Raw genomic sequence first — 12,424 nt, 5'->3', positions numbered from 1 at the left:
CCTTGGGAATGATTCCCCAAATGGAGAGTCTAGGTTCCTTCCCTGATGATCTGTGCTGAGTGTAGCTCCCAGAAGTGACTCAACAGGGACTGGCAACAAAATAAAGGTGCACATAAATAAGAGTGTCAATTGTTAAATCAACAACGGGTGTCGCTGTGCACTTACTCCCCATGTAGGATCCCTGTCCTTAATGTGTTGTACTATGCAAATTAACAGTAAAACTACTACTCAAACAGTACTTTATACTTTGTGTGTCTGTGTGGATGTAAACCGTTGAAATCTTTACTTAGTACATACTAAGTTGATCTTCTGTATATAAAGATAATTAAAAATGAATCTTAATAAAGAATGGGATGGGAGAGGGAGTAGGAGGTGGGATGGGAGGGCGGTTATGGTGGGAAAAACCACTATAATCCAAAAGTTGTACTTTCAAAATTTATATTTATTAAATAAAAGCTTAAAAAAATAAAAGGTGCATGAGGCCAGTGCTGTGGTGCAGCAGGTTAAACCACCACCTATGAGGCTGGCATCCCATATGAGCACTGGTTCAAGTCCCAGCTGTTCCACTTGTGATCCAGCTCCCTGCTAATGCACCTGGGAAAGCAGCAGAAGACAGCTCAGGTGCTTGGACCCCTGCCACCCACATGGGGGACCTGGGTGGAGTTCCAGGCTCCTGACTTCAGCCTGGTGGAAAACTGGAAATTGCGGCAATTTGGGGAGTGAACTAGTGGATAGAAGATTCTCTCTCTCTCTCTCTCTCTCTCTCTGCCCCTCTCTATCACCCTCTTTCTGTAACTCTGCCTTTCAAATAAATAAATAAATAAATATTTTTAAAAAATGAAGATGCTATAGCTCTAAGCTTTTTATAAACTGTGCCAGTCCTCTGAGCGTGAATGAAGCAGAGAGACCCTAGGTTTACAATCTAAACCTGTTTAGCTGAGTTTCAGTAACAGCCTGGGGAAGCCGGGCATATTTAAAGCATGAAATAGAATTTGCCTGTCTTGAACCCTAAGACTTCCACGATAGATTGCTTTGGTGAGTTAATTATGTAAAGTACTTGATAAACTGTAAAATCATCATTCAACCATGAATAATTCCTATCGCTATCGCAGTTAAGGACTGGCCATCTGGTACACAGGCAGCTACTTGTTGGAAAAACTTTGGAGCAGAGCTAAACGATCTCTCCTCTTTTCTTTCTTTAACCGTCTCAGATCTGGCTTCTCCAAAGCTGTCTTGGAAGTCAAAATGGAGCCACAATAAGAATCTCCCTTCCCTTTCAAGGCTTGTGCTGGAGGACCTGACTCCCTGGAGTTAAATCCTTCCACTGCTAGCCCGGCATCAGTGTTCTTTGACAATGCAAATATAGTTTGTGATAGATAAAATTAACAAGCTAATTGCTTTATCATCCAATCTTAACATCCTAACAGACAATTATTTGACCTGAGGTTGCCGTCCTTTGCCTGGCTTTTGCTGTGACTGCTCTGATTATTTTGTTTCCTCTGACGCTTGCCCAGGGCTACGGTAGAAACTCCGGGTCAGGCAGGATCCTGCAGGTCTTGCTGCGGGCTCACAGCCCAGAGCCCCTGTCCCTGGTGCCCCCGGCCCCACAGGAGAGCACTGTGGTCTGCGTCCCCCTTGCTGCTCCTTGAGCTCTCTCCTTCTGTCGCCGGAGAAAAGAGCCGTGGAAGCCGTGGGGTTCTTGTCTTCACGCAAGAAAGAAGTCAGGCACGAGACAGAGAGCGAAGTAATACGGTTTTATTGGGATCCGTCAGAACAGAAGGGACAGATAGAGCGCCAATCACTCGGACTGGGGGAGAGCGAGGTGACGCAGTTGAACGGAGAGAACACACTGGGCAGGCCAGGCGGGCGGCGCCGCGGAGAGCAGAGGGCTGAGCACACAGTCTGTTTGGACTCCGGTTTTTAAGGGAGTCTCTTGACCCATCTGCCCCTCTCCTCCAGGACAAAGGATGCTGGGTGAAAATTAGCAAATTCCTCCCCAGGTGTGCTGGTGCTGGGCAGAGCAGAGGGGCTTCCCTTAGGGTGCCTGTGAAGGTTTTATTGCCCCATGTTATCAGGGCAGGTGACACGTTTGGTCCTGAGGACAGAGAATCCTCCTGGGGGCTTTCCTTGGGGGAAGGGCTGGCTGCTGGGGCTTCCAAAGCAGGTGCTGGTTCTTCAGGCCCTTTCTCTCTCTCTCTCTCTCTCTCTCTCTCTCACACACACACACACACACACACACACCGGCTAACTCCTAACCTCCGACCTAAGACGTCCGCTGGCCTCCCCTCCGCAGGCTCGAGCGCTGCAGGACCTGCGGAGCAGAGTGGCGCAGGAAGCGCTCCACCGGCGGCAGCTGGACGCCGTGAGAACCTGCAGCGTGGAGAAGCTCCTGGAAGACGTAGGGCTCAAGGAGCAGCAACTACAGCTCCTTACCGAGGAGGCCCAGAGGGCTCGGAGGCGGGGCCAGCTGCAGCAGAAGGAGATGACGCGAGAACTCCGCCAGGTGAGCGCAGGCGCCCTGGGTGCTCCAGCGACAGCCCAGGCCTTCTGCCCCTGCATTTCTAGGCCTCTCTCCCCCACCTCCGCCAGGCGGGCAGGTGCACCCGGAAGTGGCCTGGCCAGCTCCACTGCCTGGAGGCTCGAGATCTCTGCTTCCTCCTCATCCTCCTGAAAACCTTGTTTCCACCCAGCTACGATCTCTGACTAGTGATCCTTTAGGATCCAGCAGGTGGAAGATCTCCCTCCCTCTCTCTCTCTCCCTCTCTCTCTCTCTCCCTCTCTTTCTCTGTTTCTCTCTCTCTCTCTCTCTGTCTCCTTCCCACCCCCATTAGTCTGCCTTTCAAATAAATAAACAAACCCCAAAAAAGAAGAAAAAGGAATACCTTATGGAGCAGGTGCGTCACACATACCCATTGAGTGAAGGAATCATTTCATTCATTCCCCAGAGACAGTGAGAGATAGAAAGGTAATTGGAAACGTAAGGGAAGTTATTGGTCAAGTGTTACAAGTGCTCAAGGAGGAGGTCGGTAAGGAGAATTGTACAAAAATAAATAGCAAAAAAAAAAAAAAAAGGCTAAAACTCGAGGGGCTGAGGCTGTGGCGTAGTGGGTAAAGCCTTAGCCTGTAGTGCTGGCCGGCATCACATATGAGTGCCAGTTCGAGGCCCAGCTGCTCCACTTCTGATCCAGCTCTCTGCTGTGGCCTAGTAAAGAAATGGAAGATGGCCCAAGTCCTTGGGCCCCTGCACCCATGTAGGAAACCTGGAAGAAGCTTCAGGATCCTGGCTTTGGATTGGCCCAGCTCTGGCCATTGCGGCCATTTGGGGAGTGAACCAGCAGATGGAATATCTCTTCTCTCTCTCTCTCTCTCTCTCTCTCTCTCTCTCTCCCTATCCCTGTCTGTAAGTCTACCCCTCAAATAAATAAATCTTTAAAAATAAATAATAAATAAATAAAAACTTTGAGGGCATGCAAAGCAAATATTTCTGGAGAAAATGAGAAAGTAAATGAGTAGCTTTAGAATAGAAGTTCACATTTATTGCATGAAAAGGAAACTAGAGTATGATGGAAACTGCAAGACAGATTCAGCATCCGACACTAATTCTGTAATTTATGCTTTTCTAAAACCACAAAAAGAGTGGTTCAGAGATGTGTTTCTCCAAAGTTCTCTCTAGTTAACATTTGATTATTTGTTTAGTGGCAGAAATTGTAGAGGGAGTAAAAAATGAATATTTTGAGGTATCTCTCAATAAATATACTTTTCTACCACGTGTGTAAAAATATCGGTTCTTTCTGAATTACCCCTGCAACTCTCAACAACTGAACAGCAATCCTCGGCCAACGAGAGCTGCCGTCGCCAGGGCGACTTCTGTCATTTTTATGTGTTCATTTATTTATTTGAAAGGCAGAGCAACAGAAAGAGGAATGTGTGCAACGGCTAAGGCTGGGCCAGGCCAAAGCGAGGAACCAGGAACTCCATCTGGGTCTCCCATATGGGTGGCAGGGGACCAAGTCCTTAGGCCATCTTCCTCTGTTTTCCCAAGCACATTAGCAGAGAGAGAGCTGGACTGCAAGTGGAGCAGCCGGGACTCAAACTGGCACTCTCATATGGGATGCTGGTGTTGCGAGCCCCCGGGGGGCCTTCATTCATTCCTTGACCATCTGACCTTGGACAGGACCCCTGGCCTGGCCTGCCCCTGCCCCTGTACCTGCTGAGGTCACAGCAGAGGCCCTGAAGTCAGATTCTCTGGTCCCTACTCCTGATCTCCAGCCCCGTGACTTTGGGCCAAGACTGTGGCCTCTCTGGTCTTTACTTTCCTTGTCTGTACAGTGGAGATAATGTACCCACTTCGTGGAATCTGGGGAGAATTAAATTAGGTCATTAGAATAAAGCCATCAGGATGGGCCTGGTAAACAGCTCTCAGTCCATGTGGATTGTTAGGAATGTGAGTGAACACAGCCTTGGGAGCAGGAAGACAGACCTGGCCGGAAACCAGCTCTGTCACTTTGTGGTTGTGTGGCCTTAGGCAAGGCACTGACTGGCACCCACAGGAAATGCGCATCCTACTCTCCTGAGCTCTAACTCTGCAGCCCAGGACAATCTATTGAAATGCAGGCTACACACACACACACACACACACAAGCCTGTGGTCACAGCTGCAAGGGTGCAGGGAGTGTCTGTTTGGGTCTGCACCGCAGGCTTGGGATTTAAAACATCTGCAGCTGAATTTTGAAGACCAGCACGTGCATTGGTTTCCTGGGTTGCCTTAGCAGATCACGACAAGCGGGAAGCTTAGAACAACAGAAATGTTTTCCCTCGCAGACCAAGAGGCCAGGAGTCTGGACTTGAGGTCCCGGTGAGGCTGCTTCCTTTAGAAGGCTCCGCAGAGGCATCTGCTCTTAGCTTCTGGCACTCCTTGGGCTTTCCTGGCTTTGTGGTTTCATCCTCCATCACCTCTGTGTCCGCCTCCCTACCATAACCCTCCTCTGCTTATCTGGACAGCACCCACTGTTGTCCTGGTAAGTTCCACCTCACCTCTTCCTAGCTTAATTATATCTTCAAAGACCTGATTTCCAAACAAGGGCCCATTCTGAGGTTCCAGGAGGACATGAGTTTGGGGGGGGGGAGCACTATTCAACTCACTATCATGTTTATTCTTTATAATTAAGGAGACTTCTGAGATGTTACATCTAAAAATAAAAAAATGCCCACCATCTGTGCAGGTGACACACACTTTGGACCCAGCGACTCTGTGGCTGGGGGACGGTGGGTCAGCACAGCCAGGGTCAAGCCCCCGGGGATGGGCCTTCTGCCAGGCCTCCCACTGGGGTTGCAACCACCCAGGGGCTCCCGCAGAGCCTTTGCGAAGGTGCTGCAGCTTGGCCACCCTCCCCTCCTCCTGTACCTACTCCGGGAAATCAAGACCCCAAAGACACAGCGCCGTGAAGAAGCACCAGCTGTCATAAGAAGGGATTCCAGGCATGGCCTTGTGTTCTTCTCCCATTAAGTTCTTGGTCTTCCTCGAGCTCTTGATTCTCAAGAGGCTGGATGGGGCCCACCCAGAGCTTGGAATGCACTTGGCGTAGCCTGGGACGCTCCCCCCACCCACCGCCTCCAGCCCTGCTGGGAGCCCCAGGAACTGGAGTGAGCTGTGTGGAGGCCCATGCTGCCCATGTGCTGTCTCCACAGGTGAGGAGCCAGCTGGCCCGGGAGCGCAGTGCGAAGCTGAGCGCCTTCCAGCGCCTGGAGGAGCTGCAGAGTCAGCTCCAGGACGCCCCACCTGGCTCCTCACAAGGTAAGCACCCCTCCTCTGCGGAGCTCGGGGTCTGAGCTGGGGGAGGGGGTCCGCGGCTGGCTGTGACAGCCCGGTGGTGATTGAGGGACCCCTTCACCATGGTCGCTGGATGAATGAATGACGCGTGCAGGGACAAACCCTGCTTCTGGTTTCAGGAATAGTGAAATGTGCCACTTAGCACCGAGGACTCCCTGGATTTGGGAACACACTAGTGCTTTGGGACCCCAACGACCACATTTCTCTGATGCTGTTTGTACAGCACGATTCTTGGTCCTGGGGGACCAGGGGTTCCTGTGACTCTGGGCAGGCAGCATGGAGCAGAGGCCAGACCCTAGGGTGTCCCTGAATTAGCTCCCTTCTCTGTAGGATGAGGCCTAAGTAATAATTCTAAGTTCTCTACTAGATCTGACTCTCAAATGTCACTCAATGTCAGGAGCCGTGATTGGTCTGCTGGTAGGATCAGCCACGCCCCCTTCTTTCCTGTCCCGTAGCACAGCATGGAGCAGCCACGACTTGAACCGGTGCCTATGTGGGATGCTGCCATTGCAGGCAGTGGCTTTACCCACTACGCCACAGCACCAGCCAGGATCCAGCCATCTTTTAATCTCCTTCCTCCTCCCCATGACCCGGGAACTGCCCTCTGTGTCCTCCAACACCTGCACGTTTCTGAAGGAGAACGGGAGTGAGGCTCAAGGCAGATGGGGGCAACCCTGACTCCCAGGAGGGAGGGTGAGGCCTGAGGGGATGGGCAGCCCAGCCTCAGCCTCACTGTCCCCTCTGCAGTGACTTCCTCCCTGTAGACGCCCCAGCGGCTCCTGGCTCCTGGCTGTGGTGTGCTACCCAGCGCTCACCTCCGCCATTAGTGCCGACGGGTAGAATTCCACCACTTTGCTGCTCCTGCTTCCCCAGCCCTTGTCCGGCAGGGGTCTCCCGTGACCCAGGCCTATCCTCTTGGCAGCGGCCACAGTGACAGCAGCAGCATCCCTGCTCCCCGGGCTAGAGGCACAGGCGAGGGGTGGGCACTCTCCTTGACTTTACTGTGGATTCTCCCGGAAGTGTGTTCTAGAACAGTTGTTCTCAAAACTGCTTCTCAAGGAAGAAAGGGAGGGGCTGGCGCTGTGCTGCAGCAGGTGAAAGCCCTGGCCTGAAGTGCCAGCATCCCATATGGGCGCTGGTTCAAGTCCTGGCTGCTCCACTTTCAATCCAGCTCTCTGCTATGGCCTGGGAAAGCCTTTGGGCCCCTGCATCCATGTGGAAGACCAGGAAGAAGCTCCTGGCTCTGGCTTCAGATCGGCTCAGCTCCAGCTGTCGCGGCCATCTGGGGAGTGAACCAGCGGATGGAAGACCTCTCTCTCTGTCTCTACCTCTCTCTGTAACTCTTTCAAATAAATAAAATAAATCTTTAAAAACAAAGAAGAAGAAGAAGAAGAAAGGGAGTGAGCTGGTTCACAAAGCTACAAGGTGTTCGAAGGTGGACTGGCGAACAGGAGTTTGATCAGACTTTGAAAGGTTGCCTGAGGACTGGCTTCTCTCCATCCCGGGGCTCTGGAACATTCCTGAGGCTGGGAAGGAGAAGGACACGGTTTCCTTGGGAACCAGGTGGCTGCCACCTCTGTGGCTCCCACATAAACGCTCAGCACGGCAGGAGTGGGGTGTGCAGACGGAGCAGTTAAAAAGGACTGAGTACTGACCGCACTGACTCGGGTCAAGTGCCCAGGACTGAATGGATCAGCGAAGCCAGAGCCTAGGAGGTGTGGCTGGCTTGACAGCACCTGCGTCCCCGCCTTGAGCTGAGGGTGGCCTCAGCTCACTCCCCTCTTTTCTGCAGCGACTATTTTAATATTAATTCTTCTTTTTATTTTATTTTTTGACAGGCAGAGTGGACAGTGAGAGAGAGACAGACAGAGAGAAAGGTCTTCCTTTTGCTGTTAGTTTACTCTCCAATGGCCTCCGCGGCCGGCGCGCTGAGGCCGGCGCATCGTGCTGATCCGAAGGCAGGAGCCAGGTGCTTCTCCTGGTCTCCCATCGGGTGCAGGACCGGGGCCATCCTCACTGCACTCCCGGGCCACAGCAGAGAGCTGGCCTGGAAGAGGGGCAACCGGGACAGAATCCGGCGCCCCGACCGGGACTAGAACCCAGTGTGCCGGCGCCGCAGGCGGAGGATTAGCCTATTGAGCCACAGCGCCGGCCTTTGCAGCGAATATTTTAAATCTTCCACGTCTCTGTCCCTCACCGCACTCCTCAACCTTCACCCCCGACTTCACGGAGGAATGAACAGCAGTCTCCCTCTACGTCTTGTCTCTGTGCCCACCTCCATCTGCACTCAGCTGAGTCTCCTCCCTCCTGTGAAAATGGAAGAAGTGCCCCATTTTCCTCAGTCTAGGATACCATGTATCTAATAAAACACCTGAGGTTCTATTTCTAAGGAAGGAATGAGGAGGGCCCTGTGTTGCGGTGCCGCAGGTTAAGCCGCTGCCGGTGATGCCACCCTCCCAGAGGAGCGCTGGTTCAGATCCCGGCGGCTCCACTTCCGACCCAGCTCCCTGCTCACTTGTCCGGGAAAGCAGAAGCTGGCCCAAGCGCTTGGGCCCCCTGCACCCATGTGAAGGATCTGGATGAAGCTCCCGTCCCCTGGCTTTGGCCTGGCCCAGCCCCAAATGTTGTGGCCATCTGGGGAGGGAGTGAACCAGCAGATGGAAGAACTCTTTCTCCTCTCTCTCTGTCACTCTGCCTTTCAAATAAATGAAACAAATCTTTAAAAACAATTAGAAAAAAAATTAAAAATAAAAATGAACCTCTGGGCCAAGCCCTTGGTCCCAACTTGAGCCATGCATCCTAGAGACGGAGCGAGTGACCCTCTTTGGCTGCGTCTCCTGTCTGCTTTTCCAGTTCCTCCGTCTCTCTCCCACCCCTGAAGGGTGCCGTTGCTCAGGACTCTGGCCTCCTGTGTTCCCAGTGCGCAGTTTCTGGATAATTGCACATGTTCTCACAGCTTGAGTCACTGTTGGCCAAGTCCGCACCTGCAGCTCGAAACGCTCCTCCGAGCTCCAGGCCGACAGAGCTAATGACTACCTGATGTCTGCGCTCCTGTCTCTCAGGCTCCCACGGTCATCAGGGTCAAACAGAGCCCGGCTTCCTCTCCTCCTCCCACACCCACTCCTTTTGCGGCAGGGAAAGCACCATTGCAGCAAACCATGCTGTCAAATTCCAGTGGCTTGAGTGAGAAATTCAGAGGCTCTTTGTCCTCACCCTGCAAATCCAGCTCATGACCAAGCCCTGTTAATTGGTGTAGCTGTCTGTCTGTCTGTCTGTCCGCTTCCACCTCCCACGGTCCACGTCTCCTGGCTCCTGTACTTTGCCTTGATCAAGGGAGCCTTGGGCAGAAAACTGCATTTCGATTTGGCCAGTTTCCCTTGAAACTGACGAAGCAGGAAGGGGAAAGTTGGTGAAGGTGGCATAGACTCCTGTTTTAAGCTCTGAACTTTGGACATAACACCAGAGACATAATTTAAGTTTTTTTTTTTTTTTAATTATAGGCCTTCTGTCCCAGGCTCACTGCTCCCTAAGTTCTGCCTCCACACCATCCAGGCACTCCCAGCTCCAGTTTTTAAAGACCAATCTTATGGACAGTACCCTAACAAGAAGGATACAGCGGCCGAAGACTGTAAGTACCGATAAGCTTGATCACATGTCTCGAACAGGGAGAGTTTGAAGCTGATGTTGTGGTTTCACAGTCACTTCAACGTTACACTGGAAAGATTATGTATCAGAGGCTTCTCTGGATAGCAAAATTCTGGTGCTGAGATAACTAGGCTGAACGGCACCTGCTCAGTCCCAGCTCAGTCAGTGGGTGTGGCAAGCAGCACCAACGCCTCGCTGTGTGGCATCCCTGCATTTCTCTCGTTTTCCCCAAGCATCTACAATCAATCCTGGGCAGCATCGGATTCTGAGTTCCCTGATAGAAACAGAGAATTTCAGAAGCCGTTTTAAAACAGGTGAGAAATCTAGTGTGCAAGACTTTCTTGGAAGGCGGATTCGCACCAATGGAAGGATTTTTAGAAATATTTCAGCTTTCAGGTTATGGTAAAGTGATAGTCACAGCCTCTTCGCCTGCCTTCTCTGCACGACTTTAATCAGTAGTTTACCCTTTGCTTTGTGATCTTTCAGAGTCTCCATTTCAGTTCTAATCAATATATTTAAGAAGTATTCCCCTCGTCCCTTCAGAAAACTAGCAGGGAAAGATGTAATCATTCCCGCAGAGAAAACGATCTCATTCTAAGAAGTCATTTGAAGGTGTAATTCTGCAGCTGGTAGTTTGGATATTGGGTCAAAAGTTTGTTGCGGTACTAAAAAAATTATCTATTTTATTTTATTTGAAAGGTAGAGAGAAAGGAGAGAGAGAGAGAGAGAGAGAGAGAGAGAGAGAGAGAGATCCTATCCATTAGTTTACTCCCTGAGATGTCCACAAAAGCTGGGACTGAAACCCAGGGCCAGGAATTCAGTCAACCCACACCCTATGTGGTGGCAGGGACTCAACCACTTGAACCCACCGCTGCCTCCCAAGGCCTGCATGAACAGAAAGCTGGAATTAGAAGCAGAGCTCGGACTTGAACTCAAGCCCTCTGGGATGAGATGCAGGTACCCCAAATGGCATCTTAACTGCTACACCAAAAAGCCTGCCCCTCCTTGCAGTATTTCTAAACATGCTGTTCAGAGAGAAGAAGCCAGCTGGAAAAAATATCTACTCTCAATCTTGACCAAGAAAAGGCCACCTTATCAATTAATAGCTACTATTTGCTGGACTCACCAAGCTCTGTACAATCATCCTTCCCCGAACATGAAGTTCGAGCACAGCTACTCGTCAGTATCCGTGGAGTACCGGTTTCAAGACCCATCACCCCACCCCCATACCAACATCTGCAGGTCCTGAACTCCCTTTGTAAGACGGTTTCAGGGCAGATGTGTTTGGTCAGGGGTTAAGATGCTCCTTGAGATGCCTGCATCCCATATCAGAGTGCTGGGCTCAGTTCCTTGCTCCACTTCCGACTCCAGCGTCCTGCTGGCACACCCTGGGAGGCAGCATGTGATGCTAGTTCAAGTAGCTGGGTCCCTGCCACCCACAAGGGAGACCTGCAGTGACCTCCAGGCCCCCCCGGCTTCGTCCTGGCACGGCCCTGGCTGTTGCAGGCATTTGAGGAGTGAACCAGCAGGTGGGACATCTCTGTCTGTCTCTCCCCTCTCTCTCTCTTTCTGCCTTTCAAATAAATAAATAAATATAAAGTGGTGTGGTATTTGCCTATAATCCATGGAAATCTTCCCATATGTTTTAAATCATCTAGATTATAGTATGTAATAAAGTATAAATGCTGTGTGAGTAGTTGTCACACTGTCTTGTTTAAGAATAATGACAAGGGAAGAAGTCTGTGCGTATTTAGAACAATGCATTTTTGTGGATTTTTTAAAATTTTTTTTTTATTTTTTGACAGGCAGAGTGGACAGTGAGAGAAAGAGACAGAGAGAAAGGTTTTCCTTTGCTGTTGGTTCACCCTCCAATGGCCGCCGCGGCCAGCGCGCTGTGGCCGGCGCACCGCACTGATCCGATGGCAGGAGCCAGGAACCAGGTGCCTCTCCTGGTCTCCCATGGGGTTCAGGGCCCAAGTACCTGGGCCATCCTCCACTGCACTCCCTGGCCACAGCAGAGAGCTGGCCTGGAAGAGGGGCAACCAGGACTAGAACCCAGCACCCCAACCGGGACTAGAACCCGGTGTGCCGGCGCCACAAGGCGGAGGATTAGCCTAGTGAGCCGCGGCGCCGGCCGTGGATATTTTTTTACCTGTAGTTGTTTTAATCTGGGAATGCAGAACCAGAATATGAAGGTCAAGAGTGTATGTCCATTTGTTTCTGACAAAGCCTTTTCCCAAAGGAAGTAAGGTTCATTTTGGGGGCCGGTGCTGTGGTGTTAGTGGGTAAAGCTGCCACTTGCAGTGCTGGCATCCCATGTGGGACCTGGTTCGCGTTCTGGCTCCTCTGCTTCTGATCCAGCTCTCTGCTGTGGCCTGGGAAAGCAGTAGAAGATGGCCCAAGTCCTTGGGCCCCTGCACCCACGTGGGAGACCCAGAAGAAGCTCCTGGCTTCAAATTGGTGCAGCTGTGGCCATTGCGGCCATCTGGGGAATGAACCAGCGGATGGAAGACCCCTCTTTCTCTCTCTGCCTCTTTATATCTCTGCCTTTCAAATAAATTTATAAAAAAGTTCATTTTGTATGTGTGGGTCCTCAAGACTTCCAAGGTTTACTCCATTTCACCTCTGACAGCCCTGGGTGCCATGGGGTGAGGCTGGTAACCACAATCCTTGTGGCTGAGAAGGCTGCGAAGTAGCTCAGTGTGTGAGGGGAGACCCTCTGTATTTGAGGCATTTAGAAGAGTGATGGCCCAAGGCTAATTTGCTCGTTGGCCATTGTTCAACTAAATAAGGAAGCCCCATAAGAAGTGCCTTTGGGCCCACTGGCTTGTGTGCAACACAGGAAGCCCAAGCAAAAAGCTTATTAGAACCTCTTTAAATCTATTCTGACTTTTTGAAAAATTTTTTAAAGATTTATTTATTTATTTGAAAGGCAGAGTTGCAGAGACA

The 12,424-nt window shown here is 51.2% G+C and overlaps 1 protein-coding gene across 1 annotated transcript in view; it reads left to right on the top strand.

Annotated features, from left to right (window-relative positions):
- The window catches only part of LOC100346633 (uncharacterized), a 172,841-nt gene that overhangs the window by 158,869 nt on the left and 1,548 nt on the right, over nucleotides 1-12,424 (top strand). The window contains exons 44-46 of the mRNA XM_070073713.1: nucleotides 2,294-2,503; nucleotides 5,689-5,794; nucleotides 9,331-9,458. Of these exons, the coding sequence (XP_069929814.1) occupies nucleotides 2,294-2,503; nucleotides 5,689-5,794; nucleotides 9,331-9,458 (444 nt within the window). The remainder of the gene's footprint in view (nucleotides 1-2,293; nucleotides 2,504-5,688; nucleotides 5,795-9,330; nucleotides 9,459-12,424) is intronic.

The sequence above is a fragment of the Oryctolagus cuniculus genome, chromosome 5 (genome assembly GCF_964237555.1).
Source record: "Oryctolagus cuniculus chromosome 5, mOryCun1.1, whole genome shotgun sequence".
In the NCBI taxonomy this organism is placed as follows: domain Eukaryota; kingdom Metazoa; phylum Chordata; class Mammalia; order Lagomorpha; family Leporidae; genus Oryctolagus; species Oryctolagus cuniculus.
This window is presented reverse-complemented; position numbering and strand designations above follow the sequence as displayed.